Source organism: Poecile atricapillus, chromosome 7 (genome assembly GCF_030490865.1).
Source record: "Poecile atricapillus isolate bPoeAtr1 chromosome 7, bPoeAtr1.hap1, whole genome shotgun sequence".
NCBI lineage: Eukaryota > Metazoa > Chordata > Aves > Passeriformes > Paridae > Poecile > Poecile atricapillus.
The window spans coordinates 17340517-17368089 of record NC_081255.1 but is presented as its reverse complement, the minus strand read 5'-3'; the positions used below and the strand labels follow the sequence as shown (position 1 = coordinate 17368089).

The following is a 27573-nucleotide window of genomic DNA, read 5'->3' as shown; positions in this document are numbered from 1 at the left end:
CGCTCTAGGCGCGCACGCCTAAAATAGTCCCTCTTTGTTCACCAGCGGCAGAGCCTCTCCCGCGCCCGTGTCCCTCCGCCGCGGCGGCCCCGCGCCCGCCCCCGGCGCTGCCGGCGCAGGCGGGGCCGCCGGGGCGGGGCCGCGGCCCTTTGTGCTCCCAGAATGCACCAGCGCCTCCTCCGCGGGAAACAAAAATGGCGAGGGGCTGCGCCGGGGCCGGGCTGCCCGTGAGGCGGGTCTGACCGTCCCCCGCCGCCTTCCGCCGCGGGTCCGCGCCTGGGGGGCCCGCTGCGCACCGAGCGCCCGGCCGCACCGCATCGTGCCGCGCCGCCGGGGGAGGCTCCCGAGCTCGCCGATTTCCCTGTATGAGGCGGTTGGCACCACTGGAGAGACCGAATGAGGTGAGGGGTGGGGGGAGGGAGGGGCGGCCGGGCCCGCGCGGTGGGGGGGGCGCGATCCCCGCAGCCCGGGCCGCCGGTGCCGCATCCCAGCGCCGCGGCGGGGAGCGCTGCGAGGGGCCCGCTCCGGAGCGGGGGCCCGAGGCCTTGGGGGGAGGGGGAGGGAGCTCCCTCCGAGCGGCCGCTGCCGGGCGAATGTGAGGGGTCAGTGGTGCTTCTCGGTGACCAAAACAAAGGGAGGGAGGCAGCGGGCCGGTCGGCTGGGCCGGGGGCTGCAGCGGTGAGGTGCCATCAGCCTCGCGCCAGCTGTATTTTCATCTTCTCCTTTAAGGATATTGTCCGAGTAGGCTGCGTTTGCTCGAGTGCGAAGAGAGCAGCACAAAGAGGTAGTGGTGCTCGTTGGTAACTTTGTTTTTGGGATTTTAAATTTTGTTTATTTTTATTTGGATTTTTTTTTTGTGTGGCTTTTTTTTGTTTTTTCTTTCTTTGTTTGTTTGTTTGCAATGCTTCACCTCTTAATTTCTGTCAGGCTTGACGATTTGAATGTGCACAGCAGGTTTTTAGTCCACTTAAATGTGGGAACTGTTGCTGGCTGAAAGGATATGCTGTAATGCATTTTCTTTTTTTTTTTGTATTGAATTCTGTGGAAAGAATGGGCTGATACCTCTTTTACTGAAAGAGAACAATATGGTTCTGTGCTGGATGCTCTGGACACCGATATTAGTGTTGAAATACGAGGGGCTGTTGTTCATCCATGAAGGATCAGGGTGCTATTAGAAGTAGAGGGTTTGCATAATTAAACGAAACAGGAAAGCAGTGTAGCATTGTGGTTATTTCTGAAATTTGTGATAGGCCCATCTTATCATAACTTTAAAAGGTCAAACGTAGTAATGGATAATGACATGGTTTTCTCCTGACTGAGTGTAAGGGAATGTGATCAATGATACAGATTCAAACTACCAGAAGTGTGGGATAGTAACAAAAGAGTTCCCCTCTTGTTTTTTTTTCTTTTGATTTGCAGTCAGGTTGGTAAAAGTTAACCTGGTAATATTTGTCCCTTTTTTTGAGAGCTCAAATTACATTTAATTAAAAGCATTTGAGATTAAAAAAGAGAGCAAAAATGTTTAATTTCTGTATTATTAGAATATAGGTAATGAGTTCATAGCTTTTCATTTAAAGGAGAATAAGGGAAAACAAAGATTGAATGTATGAAAGGAAGTGCATAATATAGTGAAAATGAGAAGGATCTTTGCAAGGAGCTACAAGCTGTGAAATGTGGATCTGTACTGAAAGTATAATGAAGTAATGTTTTCCACAGTTAACCCTTTTTTTTGTCAAATACAGGTGTGTGGCTTCTTAACAAGTTGCCTTTTCTGTTTTGGAAAGAATTTAAAATCAGATGTAGATGATTCTCATATGACTTAAGTTGGCTAGTCAGCAGGGTATATATATTTTTTTAGTAGGTGAAAGAGACATGTATTGGTAGTTAGTATGAAGTTATGTTTGTCCTTCCTTGCACTGGGAGATCAGGTAAAATTTATGAGAAGAGCGTCTGTAACAAATGAGTTCCAGTTAATTTCCCAGTAGACAGTGGACTTTTGTATTCCCTGGAGATGGATGTGAATTAATGTAGAGGCACTAAAGCATATTTTGTGTTCCTCATGTGAGTTGTGGAGGAGGAAGCTTGGAGATGTGACTAGAAGCACATGTGACTAGAAGCCAGCATGAATCTTCTCTTAGTTTGTGAATTGACTGCATTTTTCATCCAACTGGCCGCTGGCCTCGCTGCAGAGTTGGTTTCACCTTCTTCACAGGCCTTCCTTGCCGGAAATGGAGAGGAAGTGTGTCTTTGAGCAAAACACAACAGGAGAAGAATTATAAATCCACAGTTATTGCTGGACAGATAATTTCCATGGAGGAGTGAAATCAAGATGCACCAGTTTCTTTGAGAGAAGGAGAGCTAATGATGAGAGCATTCCTAACGAGTCTGGACATACTTCATTCACTAAATATCTTCAAGGATAATACTACTTTACTTATGTTTCAAATATTTTTATTTTTTTTTAATTCTGTGAAATGCTTGTGGAGGTTGCTGTTCTTGCAGACTAACCTTAAAGAAGAAAAGTTAGCATTATGGGATGTTGGTCAGCTCTGAAATCCTTTTTCTTCCCCACTTCTCCCAGAGCAAGGTAGCATGTTGTCTGTTATATTTTTCATTGCTGGGTTGTGTGCTCACACTCCCTTGGGTGTGTTGCTGCATGTACTGGATTTGGATACTGTAGAAACCCAAAAGGCAGTTGGTGTATTCACAGAGGTGCTGAGGATATAATTAAGGGGAATTTTGGTCTGAAAAGGTGTCTTGTGACCTGGTACCATTGTTTTCTCCCTGTACCTTACCTTCTGCCTTTCACATGCAAACACATGATTGATCCCAAACAAATGGCTCTTGCAGTACATGACTGCCCTGTCCTACTTCCCTACATACTAAATATGTTATTCTGGAATGATTTTTTTAAACTCTTTACCTGTTCATATAAAATAGATTTAAGACACTTCCAGTTAGTTAAGATTCCTTCAGGGAGAATGTGAGCAAAAATAAAATCACAAGTGATTGTAGTATCATGAACATGGGAGTACAATTACCCTGGTGACCACCTCTTTTTAACAGTATGCATCAATCTTTGTAAGGACAGTCATATTTCACAGGGGCAGAGAGCAAAACACCACAGTATTCTATCTAAATGCTATCTAACAAGTTTTTTGCCACAAACAGTTACTTCCCCTCAGTCTTCTGGCTAAACTTCTTTCTGATATGCAGCAGATTCATAGATCTAACTAATAATCAGATTAATAGGCTGCAGGGCCTCAGTTTTTATTACCAGTTTTTTATTTCTTAGAAGCAGAATTTATTACTTTTGTCAGATAATGTGATGTATATACTTTTGAAAACATGAATCTACTTAAAAACTCAATAATGAAAATATACTTTGTGATAACTAAACAGTTGCCTAAAGAGTCTAACCAGACAGAAAAATTCAGAGAAAAAAAATCATAGCCAAAATATAAGGCAATTTGAAAGAACTAAAATCCTCACCAAAGCCAGCCACCCTACTGGGATTGTAATATGTTATGCGAAATCACATTTGATCATCATGGGTACTATTAGGGTTGGTTGAGTAAAGCTGAGAATAAGCAAGTTACAATTTCTCATCTTACTGACAAGGAGTGGCTTATACAGAATGGTTACCCTGAAATCATTGGTAGGACAAAGTTGTTCTGCCTTAAATGATATTTTAACTTCAATACATGGTGGATTTGTTAAGCTTTGCTTGAATGGCCCCATGAATTGGCTTGCTGCATGTTTGAGCAAATGTGAACTTGACTCATGTAGGCCCATGGGACCAGACTGCTTTCAAGAGCACTAAGGAAACTATGTAGGTATGTATGATGTTCTTGTAGGGCTCTTCCTCACTGTTACAGGTTGTGAAGAACAGGGCTAATCCATAATGATTAGAGAATTGCACGTCTTACACCCAACTTTGGAAAGGGCTGTGAGCTAAACCCAGGGAACCACAGGCTGCTTAGATTCCCTTGGTCATTAGGGAAATCATGAGGTCTTCCTGGAGGATGTTTCTGGATACATGGAAAGGTGATGGTTGGTAACAGTCATTAAAGATATAAATCATGGCCTGAACAACCTGACTGTATCAGGTTAAAACCTGAACACTTTCTGTGTTATAAATGGCAGAGTTTTTGAACATGGGGAGAACCTCATCCAACCTCAGTTTCAGCAAGGCTGAAGGAAGAGATTGAGCATGAACATCATGAAATTCAAGAGATAAGGAAGCAAAGTCCTGCATCTGAAGAAGGAACCCCAGGCAAAGATTTGCAAGATTGGCTGGGGATCTGACAGATAGAAAGCAGAATATGAGCCAGCACTGTGTCCTGTGAGCTAAGACAAGTGGTATCCTGTGCTGTAATGACAGTAGTAGAAGACCGAAGGGAGGTGGTTATTTCCTTCTACACAAAACTCATTAGACAGTATCTCAATAGAATGCTGTGTTTTGGTGCTACCATGCAATGAAGAGACTTCAAACTAGGAGAGTTTGGTGTAGGGCCACCAGGACAGCTAGGGATTGGAGCACTTGCCCTATGAGAGGAGCCTTAGGGAACCAGGTTCATTCAGCTTCAGGGAGACATAACTGCAGCCTTCCAGCTCCTATGAGAAAATTAGGGTGATGCAGTTAGTCTCTTTACAACTGCCAGTGCGTGGCAGGAGGAAAAGAGGTAATGTGCCTATTTTGGAATAAGAGAGATTCTGATGGGAGAGGGAGCATTCCCCCTCCCCAGGGTGGCAGCTCAGCAGTGAAACAGGGGCCCAGGGTGCTTGTGGGCCACCTGGTTTGGCCTCGTGCTGAGCAGGGCTAGAGAATCCCTGAGAATCTTTCTACCCTGAATTATTGCATTATCCTAAACAACACTTGAAACTGAAAGTAATTTTGATAATGTATTTCTTATCCCCCACTCATTACTCTCTACTTTTTGTAGACTTGAGGGATGCCTAGGTTAGACTCCTGTTGCCCTTCTTTGGTACAGTTGGCCTTTGGTTGTACCAGCATACAAAATAGTGTAAAGATGAGGAGTTTCAAATGTGTTTTGTAGATGTTGTTTGATTGGAAAAGCAATATTCATTTCAGTCTATGAAGTAGTGTAGATGATAGACTATGATCTGGATTTATATTTGATCCTTTGCTTGATAGAAGTAAATGGCAGTGTACTAATATAATAGCCGGTTTGTGTGTAATTGAAAAGTGACTATTGCAATAATGTTGGTATTATGGAAAGCAAAGTGTTTTTTTCTTTTTTATTACCAGTTGGATCAACCTGATCTGAAGTTTGGACCTGGAGTGGGGTGGAGGAAGTTAACTTAAGTTTGACTTGTCATCCTGTTAATTTTGACTGTCTTCTTGGTCCAGCGGAATCTTTTTTTGGGGGGAGGAAAGTATGTTTGCCACAGTGAACAGATAATGGTTGGTATGAGATCTCATAAATAGTGGAGAAGCTGAAAGGAAGAAATGTGGCCAGGATCCAACATCTCTTCAGCTGTTAACGTAGGTACCAGATCCAAGTCACAGGCAATGCTGGAAACATGGTTTTAGCTTGGTTATGTGGAGCTGGGTAAACAAGCTATGATTATTACTCTCAGAAAAGATTAATTTCCCTTTTCTGCTGTCTTCTAGCTGTGAGCACTTGTTGTGTACCTGGCTTGTTTAGTCACCAGATCTCTCTGTGAGGTACTTTGTTTTAAATACCAGTCAGTAAATCCATATTAAGGGAAAGAAAACTGAATAGAAAGCTAATGGAGAAGCCAGCTTGTCATTCCAGAGCTGCTGGGAGGGGAGCAAGCAGCTGTATTGGATAAGCCATGTGTGGAAACTGCCATGGTTTTTTGTGTGTTCTGGGCCCTTGCTAGACCTCCACTCCCCTCATTCCATGTGAATGTTAACTCTCCTGTTTTAAGGAGAGAAGAACAGACTGCTAGTATTTACAGTATCTTACAACTTCTTCATAGTTCAGCTTTCTCTAATAAAGGGATAGTTTGCAACTTCAGACCAAAAAAAAATTGTGATTAATCAGCAGTAACATCATACTTCCAGAATCTGAAGTTATTATCTCTAGTTATCCTAAGCTCTTTCACTATATTTTCCTTTTCTGTGGGATACCACACTTCAGGTTTTGAGATAGATCCTAAACCTCTGTGGGCTGTCTTACTATAATGCTCTGTGTGTGATTGCTATCTGAATTCCCTTCTGATAAATCTTTAGTGTAATCATCCCTTCACTGTGATTTGTATTTACTAGCATTAAATGAGCTGTTTGTCCTGTTTTGGGTTTTCTCAGTGGATTAAAATTTTCTTTTCACGTTTTTTGGGCACTTTGTTGTTAAAACTTAGTATCTTTAATGCTTCCAAAAACTATCTGTGCTCATAGGGTAGCTATAATCTGTTACTGGTGCAGCATTTGTGAATTAGGCAGCTCTTCTCGAAATTTCCTGAAATTGTATGGATTGTCAGTGAACCTGACTAGTTCAGTCATGCAGTCTGGCGGTGCTAGCTGAGGTAGCTTGTGTCCCAAGTTGCTTGTTTGCATTTATTCAGTTGTGCTTACAAGCCATTCTGTGAAACAGATCAGTGAATTGAAATAGCTGGGCAAAAAAAAAAAAAAACAAAACAAAAAACAACCCATCAAGGGAGTTTTTCTTAACAGAAGTTTTTTCAAAGCAGTTGTTGAGACTGAAGGAGTATACGAGAATAAATGATCTTAAGAAAAAGACACTTGTAAACAAGAATGCTCAGTCTTTTTAATCCTCAAGCCTCTTCATATCTTTTTTCCCAGCTGTACCTTCTGTAGGATAGCTGTAGAGGAGTAGAGACACCGAATGAAGACCAAAAATTTCTGACTGCTAATTAAGAGGTTAGAGTTACTAGTGAGTCAAAACTAGCAAATGTAATTTTGATATATGCAGTGCCAGGTGTAGTAACTGCTTATGGTTCATAAATGAGACTGATTTAGGCAGTTGACTTTGTGAGGCAGTTTGCCATTCCTGTTGACAATTTCCTGCTTTTCCAGCATATAAACTAATTCATTAAGTAGATGAATAGAAGGTATCCTGCCTGGCTTGCTTGAGAATATCTGTGACTACGATCTAGACTCCAAGGTGAAAATCAGTGAGCATTTTCAGTACTTCTTGACATCAACTTCTCAAGAAAAGGTGGAAGTGCAGTTCTATTTTCAAAAGTGTATCAGTGTGCAGACTCATTTTACTGACTGCCACCATGAACTTCTGAAAGATTGTATGGGTATATAAGTACTTTTTTTTATTTTTGCATTTTAAGTGCTAGAGTAAGAATTCAGCACAACATACTTAGCATTGAGTAATAGATGTAGAGCCATACGTGCTTTATGACATACAATGTAGTTTGGTTGTGGAAGTTAAATGAGATAATGAAGATATTTATACTGTATAGGATTTTTTGAAAAACAGTGCATTTGATGGCTATTGTGCAATTATAAGTTCTTGGAGAGAAATGTTTAAGATGGTGGGGAAATTGTTATTTGGAGGTTACTAATTTTGTTGGTAACCATATTATTAAATGTTAGAAACGTGCTGTGAAGCTAAGGAAGACTGGAAAGTGAGTTGCTGGAAAATGTGGGACCTTTACTTTCTTGCCAATTTTGAAATTCAGTTTGCATTTTAACTTCCAACAAAAGTATTATTTTAATAGTAGGTGTGACTTTTTGGGGTTCCACTACAACAGTTAGAGCTGTGACAGGACAGAAGGCAAACTAGTAACATTTTATGCGGTGTAGCTTTTACACTGGTATTTACTGCATTTCTTGTGCAGAGGTTACAGAAGATACTTCAGAGACACCTACTTTAAGTAACTTAGGTCCTGTTCATTAAAGTCAACTTGTTAAAACAGTGGACTTCCTACTTAGTCGCAGTCAAAAACATTGAGGGAATGTGTTTCTGTGGAGAGAAATTTCCTATCCGTGTGGAGAGCAACTGTTAAGTTACTGTCAGCCTATTGTAATAAGTAACCCTATTTTCAGTCTCTGAGACAAACCATAAAGTGCCACAGCAGGAGATGCTTCATGAGCTGTTTAGTTGTCACTTCACCACTGCCATCACTCACATAGAGAACAGTGTGGACAATGGAGAAGTATCTGATTTATTGGCTCACATCTTCACTGTGTATCAAGCTTCTTCAGGGTCTGAAGCTGCTGTTGTGTATTTATGTTGTTGTTTAAGTGAATGTATGGGTTCATTTAAGTGTTTTGTGTCAGAAAATTATGCACACTTATTTTGTTACGATTTCAGTGGTCTTGTGAGACAAACTTTTGTACTTAAGAGAAAGCTTTTGAAAGCATTTTTTAAATAAAAAGCTCACAGTTGTTTTTTAAGTGACAATCTGTACTGTTTATGACCAATGAATTTGTCTTTGGTACAAGATCTTTCACACATTTTTTTCAAGTACTGGAAAAGAAGCACAAACATTCTTGCCTTGTAGCAGGAATGAGCTACCTATTTCTAGGCTAGCCTATCTAGGCTAACCTATCTTTTTCTAGGGTCTTAAACTCCAGAAAAAAATGGGTAAGAAAATCTTTGAACCTCTCTGAGAGTAGTTCTGTCAAACCAGTTGTAAGCCAGATGTTAGTGCCAAGAAAGTAAAAAATGTGTCCTGGACTACCATGCTTTTACTCTGTTACTGTAAACCTATTTTGAATGCTGCATGTATCCTGTCTCATTTATCTGAGAGTAGAGCTGAGGAAGAGAAGCAGTAACTTGAATTAGCTTTTGTGTCAGAAGCAGCAGAATTGGTTAGTCTTTATGTGAGAAATCTGGTTGGGTGGTGGGTCTGAACATTGTTACTTGCATCATGAAGAGAGAAGATGGAAAATGACAGTTTAATTTTCTGATGCAGTAATGAAAGTTGTCAGATGAAGTGACAAGCTGTGAAACAAGCCACAGGATTTTTTTGTTCCTCTGGTCTTCCCTAGTCACCCATTTCAATATTTTTGTCTTTGGCATCAAACAGGACTTAAATTGGTGACCCAGTTGTGCATGAGGATGCCAGAGGCCCATTATAGCTGCTCTTACTGTCATGTCATTGTTAAATGTCACATTAATTATAAATATGCTTACAGCAGCTGATTTTCTTGTACCTCACCTTCTTGGTTTAAATTGTTTAATATGATATTTTAAGCCATTTCCTTTCCAGTTTTATTGTCATATTAAATGTGAGTAGTAAATTCTTTAGAGAGAAGATTGCTTTCTCTTTGAAGCTGGAGAGCAACTTCTCAAATAACTGTATAGCAATTCTCAAACTGTATGGGACATTGATTAATTTACTGCTTTTGTTGGTGCTTTGAGATGAATTCAAATGTTTCTGGTGCTGGTAATGTACCTAAGATAATCTTGAGTGAAGTGAAACTGCTCTTCAGTTAACTGTATCCTATCTAATTCCCTGATCCCTACTTGTGTTTGCATCCTAGTTGCACATATACATATAGTTTTTAGGGGAAAATACATTCGGATATACAAATGGTAGCTTTATTACATAGTCTCAAATTCTGAGTATTACTTATGAAGTTCTTCCTTGTGCGGTCTCTGTTCCTGTTTTATATTTTTCTGTATTTTACTGCTTTAATTGAAGTGTATTGTTTGACAGCTAGTCTGGCATAAAGGCATATCCACACTTACATATGATTACACTATATATTGAGGAATATATGAGGAAAAATGCTTACTCATACAAATAACTTATAATTTTGGGTTTCATGTGTGAAGAAAGGTTGCAAGATTTGTTGTTTTTTCTTCCTTATCATTTTCCACCCCTACTCTAACAGAGAGGAAAAAATATTTTACATACTAAATTCAACATGTAGATGTTTCCTGTGCTGGAAAGCTCTACATTTATGCTTAGTGGCATTGCATTGATTCTGTGTTGGAGGTACGTCAGTATTTACAGCCAGCATAATTCTCAACCTGTACTGTTCCAACCAAGGTACTACAGTTAGAATTGGCTTAGGACCTTTTTAGCTTCCTTGGAGTTTTAGAAAACTGGCAGTGATTTGAGTTTTGCATAAGTAATCCTGTATTGAATGTTTTTGGTGTGTTTTTCAATGGTTCTGGTGATTTTATGAAGAGTCTCTGGGCTGGGATGTCTGTGCATCCCCATCCTCATTTACATTAGCTGATTTCCTAGGACATTTCTATAAACTTGTCCCTTTCAGATTTTGTACACTTGTATAGTAGCAGAGGCACTGCTGCTAAAGATGTGTACAGTCAGTAAAGATGAGCAGGTCTTTTGTTACCTGAAGTTCTGGAGTTGGTCGTGTTGGTATTTCCAGTCCACGGTTCCTTTAATCCAGTTCTGGTTCCCTGTTCTCTTCCTTACCTTCCCACAGAGACTCCACAGCGGTGGGTAATTCACTGGTCCATAAGCGGTCTCCTTTACGTCGCAGCCATAAGAGCTCAGCGTCTCTGGCCAAGCTGTCATTACGTGATGGACAGAAAGCCAAAAAGCCAATTTGTAAATTTGAGGAAGGTCAGGATGTCCTAGCTAGATGGTCAGATGGCTTGTTTTATCTTGGAACTATCAAAAAGGTAATCACATCTTTTAACTTCACTGGAGTCTTAAAGTGTCACATACTGTTGAAAATTGCAGCATTATTGTCTCACTTTCGTAGTAGTATTAAATACATTCTTCTGTTTGGTGCTTTTACTCACGGCTTCTGCTGTATTTCTGTCTTTCAGATAAACAAACTGAAACAGAACTGTTTCATTATATTTGAAGACAGTTCCAAATCCTGGGTTCTCTGGAAGGACATACAAACAGGCAAGAACTTCCATGAAGTAGTCATTGTTTGGTATCTTACTTGTTTAGATTACTGTTATCTGTTAAAAAAGATGATTATAATATACTCTTTTTATACTAAAGAGTAATATCATTTAATGTGATCCAGGAATAAAAATTACACGAATAAGAAAAAAAATATTTTCAAACAACTCTGTCATTCAAGTAACTGTTTTGTTTTGGGCTTTTTTTTTGTTTGTTTTCCCATGTGTGAGGTCGAGAAGCCTTCTAAAAATAATTGTATTTGAGTTTGGGTGGGGGTAGATTATGTTTTCTGCTTTAACAGAAAATTCCAGTCCCTAATTTACACCAAGTTTATATTCTTGAACAGTTTTCAGTTGAAATGACATAATATAGAAGGAAATTAAAGCTTGGTTTGAACAGTTTTGACATTTAAAAGCAACACCGTAACTGTTGCACATAAGAAACTGTTACAGATTTTGGAGTATTCGTGTAATATAAAGAAATGTGTAGTTAGCAAGTGAGGCACATACTGTGTAATACCTTTTTGGTTTTCAGACATTTTGATAGTAGTTTATATTTTTCTAACCTAATCCTAATGAAGCATGGATGATAATTTCCTTTGAAAAACAAGTTTCAATTTCCTCATTGTACAAAAGCAATGGAAATCTGCTCTCGCTCTTGTTGATTCTTGATGTTTAAGCTAAACACTGTCTACTTAAAGGTGAAGCTTTGTATTTGTAATAGCAAAGAATCAACTGCTTAATTTCTTGAAGCTTATAAAAAATGCCCTTCTGCTTCTGTATACTACAAGTTTATGATCTCTGATTAATTTATGCAAATTATCAAAATTTAGTAAATGAGTATGAGAAAATTTCAAGTTGATGATCCTTATGGGTCCCTTCAAACTCAGAATATTCTGTAGTTAAGAAACTTGTATTTTAATCACCTGTTATATTGGTATGTGGTATAAATGGAGCAAGATGTAGTTTTGTTTCCATTTTGCAAATTTATTTTTTCTCCTTCCTCTACCGTAACTGTGTGCTTTTGTATGCTTGCAGATATGTATAAATAGTAATAACAGTGCTGATGTTGGAGTTTAAGGCAGCTTTGGCAGATCTGTCAAAAAGACATGCAAAGTGTGTATGTATTTACATGGAAAGAAACACTAAGTGATATGAATACAAAAGATCTATTGGTTGCCCAGATAGTATTAATTTATAGCTATTTTTAACCTAAGTTTACGTTCTTTATTCAGTTACTGAATTTTTATTGTTGATGTTGATGTTGAGGAACCATGGACCGCATAGTCAGTAGGCAATATAAAGCCTGTAAATATTTGATAGCTTATCATAAGTGATATAAATATTTATAATACAGTCTGTATAAAATGTCTGAATATGTTCTTATTAAGAAGTTTGGCACGTAACAATGTGTTTCTACAATGCATGCATCTGTAAGTGAAATTATGAAGAAGGCTATACATGTGGTAACTGTTCCAACTGCAGATTTAATCTGAAAAAAATCACAATCTCATCTTTGTCTAGGAGCCACTGAAAGTGGGGAAATGGTCTGTACAATATGTCAGGAAGAGTATTCAGAAGCACCAAATGAAATGGTTATATGTGATAAATGTGGGCAAGGTAACTAGATTTTTTTTTTCTATTTACTGCATTTTAAAAGTTGTTTTGATTTGTTTCACAAAGGAGGATATTTGCCCGGCTATGACTGACTGCTCAACTGATCTTAAATTTTGTAGCCCTTAGTGGCTATTAACAGCTCAGTGAAAGATGATAATCCATGTTAAAGTGACTAACACCTGTTCTGTAAGTCAAGATTATTTTTTTCTACTAAGAAAATTTAAAAGGCCATTTTGAATGTGTTACAAATCTTTTTGTTCAGGTTATTGGCACTTAATGATGGGTAATGCCTTATAATTGCATTGTATAGTTAATTCTGTGTAAGTTTTTGTCATTTAAATAACAGTTTGGCTGATCATTTTTCATACAGGTTACCATCAGCTGTGTCACACACCAAATATTGATTCCAGCGTGATTGATTCAGATGATAAATGGCTCTGTCGACAGTGTGTCTTTGCAACAACAACAAAGGTGTGTTTCTAGAAAAATGTTAATACATTTCATATTGCATATGTCTTTATCTTTGAAATTGAAACAATAAAAATATATGGCTTTTTTTAGTGATTTCTTTTTTGTCTGTGATCTGATCTCAAATTTTGTATGTTGAGAAGTAATGCTATTTTTAGAAATAGACGATGTTTCACTTCTAAACAAACATGCTAGTATTAAAACATAAATGAACCTGAAAATATTTGACTTCAAAGTTATGAATAGTTTTCTACAATTAAATTAAAAGCTTTGAAAGTTTCAGAAATATGTTACTGTTTTTTGTAAAGTTATGTATCTGTTTTGGCTCAGAGAGGTGGTGCGCTTAAGAAAGGACCAAATGCCAAAGCACTGCAAGTCATGAAACAAACGTTACCATATAATGCAACAGACCTTGAGTGGGATGCAGGTCATAAAACCAATGTACAGCAGTGTTACTGCTATTGTGGAGGACCTGGAGAGTAAGTAAATGCATAATATGTAAGAACTTTTCTACTGCAGCTACAAACTTGGACTCTTTTCTTGTAGACTTCCTTGTGAACTTGTTAGTTTCTGTTTCTGTTGTGTGTATGTATCAGACTGGATGCAAAGTGGGATTTTGAATTCTCTATACATTTTTGAAGTGTCTCACAGTAGGAAATACATTATTAATTTCTTTTCTTCTCCCATGGAATATTTTGGTTTGTTTTAATTTTGTCATGTGACCATCACAGATATCATCACAGTACATTTTGTAAAGAGTGAGAAATTTTTTTGGTGTTTTTACTGTTGATGTGTTGAGTTTGGATGGAGTTGTTTGTTGATAATCTTGCAGTTCTAGGAAGAATTTTTCTGATGTTAACTCGGCTCTGTCATAAGTCACGAAAATAAATATACCTAGAGATTAATTTATTAAATTTTGTTGGAAATAGATAGCTGTCTGATTCTACCATAATGTCATATCCTGATTTTCAGTCACTGGGAGGGGAAAGATTTTTTTTTCCCCCTCCTCTTATGGCATTAGAGTCCTCTGCTGGTTATTTTTTACAAGAAAGGCAAGAAGAGGACTTCTTAAGCAAGTAGAGATGAGTACTCTGATGTCTACATGAATGAGTGAATGAATAAGATAGTGTCAAAGATCTGAGGTGAAGGCAGGTAGAGAGTCACACAAAAAAGCAAAGTGTTTGAGTGTATACACACAGGACAGTGCTCTGGTTTGAGACTTTTGAGACTTGAACAAACATGGTGTCAGTTTTGCATGGTTCCTTTTCTCAAGGGAGAAGCTGAAAAGGAAAAGGTGTAAACTGCGAGGTTTCTTTTGAGGATTCAAGTAGTTGGATCCTCAGAACAAATGTTTGTGACTTAATGCAGTTGGGTTGTGCTTTAGAAAATAACAAAGAAACTAATCTAGTATGTCAGAAGAAGCTTGTATGGAGTTCCTGAATTCTTACTGAGAATCAAAAGATGGATGTTAGAGTAAATTAATTAGGTTTTTTTCTTAATTTAGTAACTTTATTGTTTTACTAGGCCATCTTTTTATTATTCCTAGTCTGTCTTTTCTAGTAATTCACTATGGAGCTAAGTGTTACTGAAATATCTGTAGAGATGACTGTTTTATAAATGAAAAATCAGTTTCGGTTAAAAGATCTCTTCCTATTTAATTTAAACATAATGAAGAAACAATTTTCAGTAACTTTTTTAACACATCTTGTGTCTCTTTCTGTTGTTGAAGCTGGTATCTAAAGATGTTGCAGTGCTGCAAATGTAAACAGTGGTTTCACGAGGCTTGTGTGCAGTGCCTCCAAAAGCCAATGCTTTTTGGTGACAGGTAAGAAAATTAAGCTGTACTTTATGGTTGTATTTATTTTAAATGTGGAGGAAGTCTCACATATGAGCTTTTATTAAGGCATCCATAACACAATGGTATTTTTCAAAAAGGAGTTGAATTTTGAGTAAAGTCTATACACAAGACAGTCTGTGTTTGGATGGCAGGAAAATGTAGTTCTTCATCTCAGTTGAACGGGGGATGCAGTGGTGGATGGTGGAGAGGTGGCTAATGAAGAGTTGGATTCCACCTGTTACTGCCTTCACTTTGTGTGGAAATCCTTTATAAGATAGGTGCAACTCTACATCCTCTCATCTGTTAATGTGTGAGGAGTTAGGACAAAAAGAATCAAAAAAGAGTGCTGATCTGTGCTTTTATTTTAAGAGGATCTTGGAGCGCTTCCAGCAGATGAAAGGAAAACTGGATAAAAGGATCAAAGAGTATTTAATTCACTATTTATTATAATTCTGTGTGGGAATTTTTCTGGAATGTATGTATGGAGGAACTGAGTTAGGACCCAGAAATGTATGGGTTCTTAAAATGCATATCTACATTGGTGCATGGGTTTTTGCATTTGTGAGATTATGCTGGGGACATTACAGAGCACCGTCACTGATACAGTCACAGGTTGAGGGACTTTCTCAGGCAGAATGAAACAGTGGTAGCAGGATGAAATTGAAGAAGTATCTTGTATCTGGCCCAGTAGGTATTAGCACAGATTACAGAAGTTGCTAAAGTAAGATAAAGAATAAAGGGACTCACAAATGCCATTTGGCCAAGTTTCTGGCTTGCTTAATTTACATTTTTTTTTCATAATCAGGGTGTTAAAACACTGTGTGTGTGTGTATGGACACCCACCACCCAGACATGTGTACATATACATATGTATATATTTTTAGGTTTTATACGTTCATTTGCTCAGTTTGCAGTTCTGGACCAGAATACCTCAAACGTTTACCCTTGAGATGGTAAGTATGAATTTTTTAAAGAAGGGTGAGTTGAATACATGCTCTACTTTTCTTTTTGGTGTTTTGGTTCTCCTTCCTAAAAAGGAAATCTACTTGTTACCTTGAGCTGTTTCCTGAGTCGTTCTTGCTGTATGATCAGGGATAAATCTCTTTCAAAGTTTATCTTTAAGGGTAGAGATATATTGTGATTGCATGCTCTTGGGATTCAATCCTGGGATCATTCAGTGAAGTAACAAGCAACTACTCACTTGTTGTGTATGTGAAGATTGAGATATCTAAGTTAAGTGGTTTTTGCAGGTTTAGGATCCTGCTGTATTATGTAAGCCAAATGTAGTAAGTACTAGAGCACACATCCTGATATATTTTATAATAGTTTCCATGAATAGTCTTAATGCAACTACTCTGTAATAGAAATTATATCCAGTTTAGTGGATATATTATGTAGTGCTAACAAATACATTGTGGCAATTATCTTGTTAAATGTTAATTCACCAAAATACTTGCATGAATTCAGACTTGCTTACATATCCCATGGTCCAGACCAGTTTGGAGTTTAAAAAAATATCATGACAATGAGATGAGGCAGAAATAAAAATGAGATGCAAAACAGAAGGAATCACTTGAAGAGAAATTGCAGGAGGCTTCATAGTGTTGTCTGGATTGAGTGTCTTAAGTTGGGCTTTGTGTTCCTCCACCTGTATAATGCTAATATCTTTTCTACTAAATTGTTTCAAAGGAAAGCAATTGGAAGAAAAATACTTGTTTTCTCTGGTTTTTTTATTCAAATATTCTAGGGTAGATATAGCACATCTTTGCCTTTACAACCTAAGTGTTATTCATAAAAAGAAATATTTTGATTCGGAGCTTGAACTTATGGCCTACATTAATGAAAACTGGGATAGATTGCATCCTGGTGAGGTAAGTAAGTAGAATACCCTTTCTTGTTTTTAAATCACAGTGCATACGTATGTCCTGAAAGTTGACAACCTGTGAACTTTTCTATTCTGGATGTTAAATCCTTTAGTACCTTAAAATCTGGTAATCCCAAATAGTTCTTGATTTCCTTGCAGAAATTAAATGCCTTTTAAATGGTGCATATTTTTCTAAACTGTAAAATTTCTTCAAGTTACCTAATTACTTGCATGGCAAATTTTCATTACTTAACCGTTTATTCTGTTGTGTATCTATGTTCTCTTTTAGTTTCATAATTCTTTTATTACTTTGATATTTTCATGTGCTGTGACCCGAAAATCTTAAGTGTAGAATTGAAGGCAGAGTGTACTGCATGTGAAGACCACATTCAGTATCTCTAAGGTGTAACACATTCTTTATGTGTTAAATATTTTACTCAAAATTTTCTTCTTTTCTTCCTAATACTTACAGTGGGGGTGGTCAGTTTGTGTCCAGTGTGTTTTTGATCCTTTTCCAGTCAGATTCAGCTACTTGTCAAGACATTTTGATTTTAGCTCATTACTATACTAGTTATTTTCCCAGCTATTTGACTACTGAGCATTTATCATAGCATTAAAGGAAATCCATTTGCTCAAGCAGATTGATTTCATATTTAACGAAGAGGACCAGTGTTGATCTTTGTTTCTGCTGTGAGGTTAGGTGCAAAAATTTATGACATAACTTCAAAGTGGCATACTGCTAGCAGCATGCATGAAAATTCTTTAGGGTTTGGAAGGTTTTTTTAATACATGGCATGTAATGGGTTGAAATTTTCTAACTGTCAGTATATCCTACTTTTATATGTCTCTTGAGTAAATTCATACAACTGTAGTCCATTTTTACTAGTACACACCATTTGAGAACCAAGTGTATGTTCTTGGTTTAAATGAGTAACTGTTTTTCATAAATAATGGAAAATAGTCCAAACATATGTATTTTAAACTATCAGTATCAACAGTCTTTTAGAAAGTCAAGCAAACACTAAAGCATTACTAAAAGTTAGAGTAATGAATACAGATCTGGTTTACTTTGATATGTATAACATCTTTTACCTAAGTCACATAAAATAAGTCTGTCATAACAAGTCTTGAAGTTTGATTGAAAACAAAAAGGCTGTACAAAATGTAATTCTCACACCATTTTTTTAATAGAATAAATCTCTTTGCTGTTGCACTGTATAGCTTAACAAGTGTGTAAGCTGTATTTAATTTTGAATTTTGTTTTTCTTAGTGTTGAGGGAAATGTGGAAGAAATTATATTCATTTAACATAATATTCCTTATATTTAATGGAATTTCATGTCAGACTGCCTGGTCAAAGCAGTGGAAGAGGAGAGTGGAGCTGTCATTGATTAGGAGTACATAAGCCATTTTAAAGAAGTTGAAAGGCTACCTTCCTCTTTGTGCTCTTCCCCTTTCTGCTTCTAATCCATCCATGCTCAATCTGAGAAAAACACGTCACTAAAGGGGAGGAAGGAAAGGGCAGATCCAAAATAAGTAAACTCACTTCTTTAATTAGTATTTTCAGTTCTTTAATATTTCTACACCTTCAAGGAAACTACTAATTTGAAGTCTGAATGCTACATTTTAAAGGGCTAGACTTTGAATAAATCCATACAGGCTGTATTGAGGAAATTTCAATACTTTATTTTGAAAAGATTTTAAATGACTTTCATGAAGTTGGCAAAAATTGTCTTGAAAAATCTGATTAACTTTGGTTAATTAGGGAGATGAGAGAAACAGAAATTAGTCACAGAAATAATTGACATGTACAATATAATGGTTTTAGGGGTTTTGTGGTCTACTTAAATTGCCACTGTTAAAAATGACACTTTCGTTCCCTTCTCTATCTATTTATACTTGAGTAAGAGGAAAAGGGTTTTAGCTGTAGGTGAGACAGTAGTAATGAATGGTGGAGTTCCTAATCCAGTAATTTTTAACATGTTGTTGTTTAGAAAGCAATAATATGTGGCAGTTTTCTGTAGTTTAGTGCTGCAGAGTTGCAAGACCTCTAGATAGCAGTGGGTTGTATGGCATGCATACGGTGAAAATGGAAAACAAGTTGTTACTTTCTTTGGCTAAAACCACTTGAACACCTCCCTTAGCTTTGGTGGTCAGGTAGACTGTCAATCTTGCCCAAAATCATGTTAAAAGATTGGGGTTTGAGTATATTTATTCACTTATTTTTAGGTGTTAGCACATATTCTTTGACCTTTTCTCTCTGTCTTGTTTGGTGAGAATTCTATTCTTCAGAAATTATCTGATCATGAGTATTTTGTTGGGTTTCTTTGAGCTGCAAATGTTGTACAATCTGGTCTATAGTATTCATATTAATAGTGAAACTTAGAAGTTGCTGTCAGCTCTATAGTTAAACATACAAATTTTGGTATGGCAACTGGAAATAATGGTAGTTTTGCTAGAATTGAAAAGTAGATATATAAATATAAATGTAAACAATCTTATTTTGCATTATGGTACATAAACATTGTGTCCACATGATGGTCACCACCATACTTTTTCTGCTTTTCTTTGTAATTCTTTATGCAATTTTTCAGAGAGATTTCATGCTTTGAAAACTTGATAGGGACTAGTTATTTCAGTCTTTGGTGAAAGGAGGGAGGTTAGACTGGGACTTAGCTAAGGGGGCATGAAAATAGATCTACTAGTTTGGGGTTTCTTTAATTCAAATAATTTTTCTGGGTGTTTGTTTTGTTTTTTTTTAAATCAAGTTGAGTAGTGTTAAAAAAAATGTGAATTGTGTACTATGGCAGGATTTTGCCATAATTATCATAAATAACTAGTTTTTTCTTTTGTCTATATAGTTATCCTCTGTTTGCAATCTCAATTAATTTGGGAGTACATACAGAAGATTTTTTGTTAAGAGTCTCAGGAGAGCAATCTAGTGTTCTTGTTCCCTCATTATACTAAATGTTTTTGAGATATTTTTCTTGTACTTCCTAAAAGTGAAACTCATTCTATGGCCTGGGCTTGATCCTGGCATTAATTCTGTGGATGTAAATCACAAAATATGTGGGATTATGGTTAACATGCAACCACAGCTAATATTTTGTTAATGTAGTTCACATTTAAATCTGTAGTTACGACAACTCAGTAACTGGAATCTTTCTATTATTAAAGAATTTGACAGGTTAAATGATTTCTTAATACTTTACAGCTGGCAGACACACCAAAATCTGAAAGATATGAGCATGTCCTGGAGGCATTAAATGATTACAAGACTATGTAAGTTATTGGTACTTTTTGTTTTAAATGTTTGCCTAATTTAATTTGACTTACGTTACAGTTTTCGGTCTATGTAATAACCTCTCTGGCTCTAGATAACATTTTAAATTTTAAATAATATTCCTAGTTATAATATATAATTTATATATATATATAAAAATATATATTATATATTTTTTATATAATGTTCCTAGTGTTTAGTTTTTCAAACTATAACATGACATAAATATTTTGATTTTAACCTATACCAGGAAGGAGAATTGTTTTAACTTTCATCCTCCTTCCACTTCACATTCTGTTTTTGAGAAGGAGGATTGTGATGGGGAAATGAGGGGAGTAAAGTAGCATTTGAATGAATATTCTCTTAGGATAATTTTGTTTTGCATGTACCCTGCTATTTTAAAAGTTGCGTTCCCTGGGATCAGACTTTTAACAATTAGTTTAACATTATCTAGGTTTATGTCTGGAAAAGAAATAAAGAAAAAGAAGCATTTGTTTGGCTTGAGAATTCGAGTTCCTCCAGTGCCACCGAATGCTGCTTTAAAGGCTGATAAAGAACCAGAAGGAACTTCACATGAGTTCAAAATAAAAGGCAGAAAGTCATCTAAACCAATCCCTGATGTGAGGTAAAATAACCCAGTCCTTCTAGCAGTGTTGTGGTTAATTTGGGCTATTTTGGGTATTTCTTGGTGCCATCAAAAAAGGCCTTTTCTTTGTAGAATTTTTTAAAAAATAATTATTAAGGCAGATTATTTGCGAGAACAAGGTCTTAGAACAAATGTAGTTAACTATCCATTAGGATTCTTCTAAAACATGAAATACAGCAGTAAGAACAACAGAAAATATACCAACTTTGCTGTCATTTGGGAAACAAAACCTTTTGCTTTACTGGATCTCTTAGGCAATAATCTAACTAGAATCCTCAATAGGAAATATGTTGTGAAACAGTAACTTGTATTGGTTATGTGCCATCTTTTTCAATATGAGTGATCATATGAATAAATGATATTTAACACTTGTTCATTCCTCTTCAACATTTGGTAATCAGTAATGTCCTTAGAAATACATTGAATCTGTTCTGTTATTATAAAGACAAAACTGTGTAGTTTCACAAATTTTGATTTGACAGAATCACCTCATTTAATACAGTGCTTTAGAGATAATGATCTAATTGTATATTCATTGCCAAAGGAAAACGTGTATTCAGTGAAAATTGTCATCAGTAATACAGAATAAAATACAAATTTTCTTCTAGGGAATTAAGTAATGGTATAGAAAGAAAGGGGAAAAAAAAATCAGTAGGTCGTCCACCTGGTCCCTATACAAGAAAAATGATTCACAAAACTCCAGAGTCATCTCCTCTGGTAAGGATATTTCTTCCCCCTTCCTCCCTTCCTTCTAATTGCATCATAAATGTTGAAGAAAAACATAACAAGTTAATATGAATTTATATTCCCCCTCTTGCTCTCAAATAAAATCAAAAAGAAAGAATAAAGTTGACGTACCTTTTTTTTTCCCCTTAGGATAATGAACCAGTTCCAGTGATAGAGAACCCAGCCTTGGAATTACCCTGCACTGTTGGGTAAATTATAAAAAACCAAACAAACCCTCCCATAAAACATTTAAATACCACATAATTTATCTGTTTGCTTCTGAAATGTCAACTCAGTTTTCAGTATAAGATTATTTTTTTACATGGCAAACCTGTTATCTTGCAAAACAGGAAATCTGATGGAACTGCACATTCATCCAATACCTCAGATGTGGAATCCACAGGTGCTGCCAGTATGAAAGAAACTACCTCATCTAACATTTCCAGACATTATAGGTAACTACTCAGTCACTCTATCTGCTATAAAAATCAAGATTAGCAGCGTATTAATTTTTAACAAATTTTTATCAGACTAGAGCTATAAATAGCATGGGGAAATACAAAGAAGTATGATAAGTGAAAATTTCTCTTTAGTAATTCTGCTTGCAACTGAGAGGGATTTTTTGGTCCTCACTAACCATTGTTTTTGATGTAAAATATGTGGCTAAGTGACATTTACTGAAAAGGATTAAACTGTGTAAACATTTCCTGAGCTTAGTTTTCTGCTAGTGGTCACAAAAGAACTGATGCACTCTGAATTAATTTTAGTAGCTTTTGTTTTCGTAGGTTTATGTATTCATGTTATGAAATACTAAGTATGCTGTGATTTTGTAAAGTTAATAGAGCATGAAAAAATTTTGGCACAGAGTTTATAAATAAATTATTAACTGCAGTCAACCTTCCTGCAAGCAAATAATTACTTGAATGTTTCCTTCTTTCAAGTGCAGCAAAGAGAAATTTCTCTTTTATTAACACACGTGGATTCTACTATTTTGTCTCCCCTTTCTGGCTTACGCTATTGAGTGCTTTCATGAGTCATTTTTGTATGCATTATTGATATAAATAGTCAGTTTTTAAAAAGCTTATGTTTAATTTAGAGTTCTGAAATTGTTACCTAAATACGTAGAGTTACCTATCTGTAGGAAAAAAGTATTTTTTGAGTGAAAACCAGCAGAAGTTATTACATGAGTGGCATGGAAATAACTGATGATGCAGCACCCATTATGAATTCCCTTGGAGTTAATGCTGTGGGGTTTTATTTTCAGTAGTTTATCTGACTCGAGAAAAAGGACTCGTACAGGAAGAACTTGGCCTGCTGCAATACCACATTTGAGGAGGAGAGGCCGCTTTCCACGAAAAGCACTCCAGACTCAAAATTCAGAAATTGTAAAAGATGATGAGAGCAAGGAAGATTACCAGTATGATGAACTCAATACAGAGATACTTAACAACTTAGCAGATCAGGAGTTACAGCTCAATCATCTGAAGAACTCCATCACTAGTTATTTTGGTGCAGCAGGTAGAATAGCTTGTGGGGAAAAATACCGTGTGTTGGCTCGTCGGGTGACGCTTGATGGAAAGGTGCAGTATCTGGTGGAGTGGGAAGGAGCAACTGCATCCTGACTGTAGGACTGAACATTATGTTCACTGCACTGTCATCTGTAAGTACAGTTCATAATGCAGAGCCACGAGAGAAATGGTCTTTAAATGTGTTTCTAAAAAAAAAAAACAAAAAACAAAACCAATTTAGCCTTAACATCCTTAACATGTAATTGTTATCATTACAGCTCTTGTGATAAAGACTTATCTTTTTAAAATCTGATCTGAGACTTAAATTTTTTAATCTGAACATTGTTAGATTGTTTTAGGTTGGGATATTTTGGGTTACAATTGCTTAAAAATGTGCATGGTGTTTAAAAAAAGATGACATTTTCTAGAGAACATTCCATGGATACAGTTATTGTGATTTAGAGAAAATATTATGTAGATAGCACAAATATTTGAAAAATCTTGGTTTGTTTTCTTACCCAAATGTTTGCAGAAATGTATTTCTATTTCAATACTTTCTAGATTTCATAAGTGCAGTGTATATAATGCCTACTGAAGACTGTAAAATACTGAAGTTTTCTTTCAAACAAAGTGTAAAAAAAAAAAAAAAGAAAAAAAAAGAAAAAAATATATTGAGCCTGTAAATTGCTCTGTGACCAGACTTCATTGTCTTCTTAATATATTCTCTGTGTGTGTGCGTGTGCGCGTGTGTGCGTATATACTGAGGTGTATATGCACACACAGACCTGGGCGTGTATATAGATGTGTGATTGTGACCTATGCAATACAAATTATGGGATTGGTCAGCTTCTGAGAATACATCCCATAATTCTTTTTTCAGGAATAGTTGCCAGTATTTACACAGCAGCATTTCTTCTCAGGCTTATTGGGTGCTGTTGCTTTTTATGTACTAAGGAAAAGTGTCCAACCAGTGCAGCGTGTTCTGGCAATGGGTGCAGTCATTGATGTTCATGTGCTCTACATTCCATTATTTTCCATTTGAATTAACCGTTAAAAAATAATGCAGGATCTGAAGATTTTGAAATTAATTCTACCAGAAAGAACAATTTGAAAGCTCTTGTGGCACTCTGATTGTAAATTTCATGTCCCAGTTATAAAGTAAGTTGACAGGAGTCGTGCAGGATCTCTACATATCTGTAGAAACAGTCATATTTTGATAAATGTAGTATGAATTAAGTGTATTATTGCACAGGGTCAACAAATGTTGCCATTTGAAGTAAAATTACTGATTTTATTACAACATTACCTCTTTGTGTTTATAAAATGTACCAAGTTTTAAATTGATGATTATTTTACTTGTTTAAAAAAAAAGTCAAAAAGTCTCTTGCCAGTATTAGATGTTTTTTCTTTGTCTGCTACTTTTGAGGGGGTTTTAGCCAAAGAGTAAACAGAAGAATATTTTTACTTTGGTGGTTATTCACTGTACTCTGTATAAGGTTAGTTTTCTTACGTGCTTACAGTTTGCCACCAAAATAAAATTATATAACATTAACAAATGACAGAGTGGTTTAAAGTGTACTGCCTGACTTAGTACTTATTTATTCCATTACTTGGTTATTTGACTTTTTCTGCTCATCTTGAACATCTTGAAAAGGTGATATTTTTTTCTAAATTTTATTTGGTCACCTTATAGCCAAAGGAAGCAGAGAAAGCTTTTTATCCTGTGCTTGGCTTATGGCTGGCTGGGTTATATTAGCTTTATAAAAATGCTAATTCAAAACTCCCACTTCTGTTTACCTTCACTAAAATGTGTGGGTTTTTTTTCTCACACCCTCAGCTATTAATTTAATGTTGCCTTGCCTATAGCTGCAATATTTTGATAACACAGCAACTTCATGTTAATTTTTGAATGTTTATATCTTGAGATAATGCAAAATGTAAAGCCTTTGTAACCTTACTCACATCATCTGTATTCGTCTTTGTTTCACTTTATTCAAGTCCTTTAATTCTAACTGAACACCAGCAGTATTTTTCATAAAGATTCATTTAACGATAAATATTGGAATGTACTTGGGGACTTTAGTGGGGGAGGTGTGGGGAGAAAATACTTGTCAAACTTCAGCTGTCCATTGACCTAAGTATTGTGAATGTCGTTTCATTTTTTTATGGTGGTTGACTTAACTCTGATGTTCAGTTTGTATTTTTGGAATTGCTTTTCTCTTAGAATTAAAAGACCAACATTAAATGTGTGTATTTTTTGATAGAGAAGAATGAGTTTTGATTCTGTACTCTTGTGAAGCACATACTTGGTTGGTGCCATCTTCCCATCCATCGTTTACCAATCTCTAGCTTTCCTGTTCCTGTCCTGGAGACACTTGCCCTGCACATAGACACTAACTGGTGTTCCAGCTATGGTTAAGGGATGCTTTGTTACAAGGTGTCATGTACTGGAAAATGCTGCAATAGTGCTGCTGAAGATAGAACTAGAGTAGTAATTAAAGCACACCTACAAATGCCTTTCTCATTTATGTGAATTTCATTGTATGTAGTGGTGGTGTGTCTAAAGGAAAAAGAAAAATGTTGCTGTATGTAATGATTTCATTTTGGTATAACTCGATCATTGTATGTATGCATGTGTGTAAATATATGTAATTCAACTTTGTTGTGGTCACTGATTTAGAACCATTTCTAAGTGTGTATTTAATATTTTTCCATTATGTTTTATTTGTGTTACAGTAGTATTTAGGTAGGAAAAGTCTATTATAACAGTTCTAAAAATATAGGTGTCGCATGAACAAGACAGCAAAGAAATAATGGCACAACACTGGTCAGAATTGTAAAACGTGCATCATAGCAAACTATTTGTCAACTCATTGTTCTCAACAAAAACATCAGCAGGAATTTTGAATAAAACTATGGATTTTCTATGCATAACAGCCATTTTGAGTGAGATTATGGAGGAATTTTGAAAAATATCTAAGCATGATACATGAAATGAAGGTCAATGTTTTGATTTAACATGAAGACAAATAAATTAAAAAAGGCCTTAAAGGTGAAGACAAGCACTTTATTGTCTGGAGGGGGGGAAAGATAATTTAATAAACAGAAAAATGGTGTGTCTTTGAAACATCCTACTAAAGTGATCTTTAGTGTTATATTTTAAAAGGAAATTGGTGAATTGAGATGGAACATACCAAGGCTGACGATGGAGCAATAGTCAGAACAGAGTGATAAGAATAAACTGGACAGAAGCATCAGTTCTGAGCACAGAGGGAAGAGGATGAGTCTTGCAAGTGCTACGCAGGTAATGTGTTCAGGCATGTCTCTAGTTGACTTGTGTCTGAATGCAAAATAACCCTCCAGTTAAGGGCATGATGGAAGAAAATTACATACTGTAGAAATGGAGAAAAGGGTTTAGGATGCTGAGTTTTGTTCAGTCAATGTTGAACTTAAACTCACGGTTAAACATCCATATGGATATGTCAGATCTACTGATATCCTAGTTTAGTTAGAGAAACTAATGCATGAGTTAAATTCTGGGGTTGTTTATGTTTGTAGAAAAATTTGCTGGTTTGTTTTTTTGCGGGCTTTTTTTTTTTTCTTCTGTAAATTGGATCATCTATTGGTGAGGTGTAATGAAGAGAAAAACATGGGAAGTCTTCTAGAGTCCCTGAAGGGAGTTGGAGGGGGAACAACTCTTTTAGCAGAGGTAGTGCAGGACAATAGAAAGAAAAGCAAAAGACAAATACTAGTACAAGCTGTGCAGAGTCTGAGAATGAGCTTGAAATTTCATGCTTTTGCTGTCTTTCAATTTTATCATCCACCAACAATGAAACAAGATTTTTGTATTGTCTTGGTATTTTACTGTTTTGCATTTTTGAATCCCTTGATGTTCCCAGCTAGCTCATCTCTGCTGTTTCTTAAATCAGGTTTGTACATATTTCAGCATTGAGATCCATATACCAAAATATGAACAGTTGTTCTGGTTTTCATTAGTACCAAAATATTTTTCGTGCATATACTAGTTTTTCAAACACAGCTGTAGTTCATACCATTCTTTTCATATAACCTTTCTTCTAATCTGTTTACTGATACTGTTTCATCAGTGTGTGTTTGTCTTGTTCTAATTTATGTTTCCAGCTTCTCAATTTGACAATATTCAGTTTACTTCCCATTCTTAGCTACTTAGTATTTGGCACGGATTGACTTCCATGTGGTTTTGGTTTCCTAGTCTTCTGCTTATTTCATGTTCAACCCAGGATCTTCCAATCCTGACATCTGCAGTTTTACTCTTAACAAGCTCACTTACTTCAAAACCTGCTTTAAAGCAGGAAGCTCATTAATAGTTCTATCTTGCTCTAAATAAAGTTCTTCTGTAAGCACCATTTCCAAGTCCTTCATTTGTGTTTTGCCATTGTCTAATGAACACTCACAAAACTTGGCTATTGTTGCATTCACTTGTGTCACCACCCAGTGGGATAGTTATTGCTTTGCTATGTACCTGTTTTTCTCATTCATGAACATTACTAAGGTTGCTTTCTTTGTGTTACTTGGTTGCTCTAATTTGGTATTCATAACTTCACAAATTGGTTGCATGATAGCAGAAACCAGAAAGCACTAACGGTAAAATTCTAAAGATCATCAACAATAGCTGGAAATTGTGGGAAGGGGAATGAATAAGCAACTGGAAAGGTTTTAACTCCATTAAATCCTTAAATGTAAAAGAATATTATATGTTTAATTTCAGGTCCCTTAATGTAAGGTTGAAACGTATAGATACATACTTCTAGAACTTTTCTTTTGGCAACTTTATGCCTTCATTA

The 27573-nt window shown here is 36.3% G+C and overlaps 1 protein-coding gene across 3 annotated transcripts; it reads left to right on the top strand.

Moving 5' to 3' along the window:
• The first annotated feature begins 170 nt into the window (after positions 1-170).
• MTF2 (metal response element binding transcription factor 2) lies at positions 171-26305 on the top strand. 3 transcript variants are annotated; one of them, XM_058842895.1, is made up of 16 exons: positions 171-401; positions 730-784; positions 10370-10568; positions 10719-10800; positions 12327-12422; positions 12790-12890; positions 13218-13366; positions 14617-14712; positions 15609-15677; positions 16472-16595; positions 19802-19869; positions 20325-20495; positions 21125-21233; positions 21393-21451; positions 21593-21697; positions 22507-26304. In XM_058842895.1, the coding sequence occupies exons 5-16, from the start codon at positions 12347-12349 to the stop codon at positions 22862-22864; spliced, it is 1485 nt and encodes a 494-aa protein (XP_058698878.1). In that variant the 5' UTR covers positions 171-401; positions 730-784; positions 10370-10568; positions 10719-10800; positions 12327-12346; the 3' UTR covers positions 22865-26304. The 3 variants fall into 3 exon arrangements, with proteins under 3 accessions (XP_058698878.1, XP_058698877.1, XP_058698876.1); XM_058842894.1 differs by lacking the exon at positions 730-784 and having other exon boundaries at positions 22510-26305; XM_058842893.1 differs by lacking the exon at positions 730-784.
• Positions 26306-27573: the final 1268 nt, after the last annotated feature.

Bases quoted from the DNA above. Each gene is read 5' to 3' on its own strand.
- MTF2 (XM_058842893.1), top strand. The intron at 14,713-15,608 runs GTAAGAAAATTA...ATATATTTTTAG, and splicing joins CCAATGCTTTTTGGTGACAG to GTTTTATACGTTCATTTGCT. The intron at 21,698-22,506 runs GTAACTACTCAG...TTTTATTTTCAG, and splicing joins AACATTTCCAGACATTATAG to TAGTTTATCTGACTCGAGAA.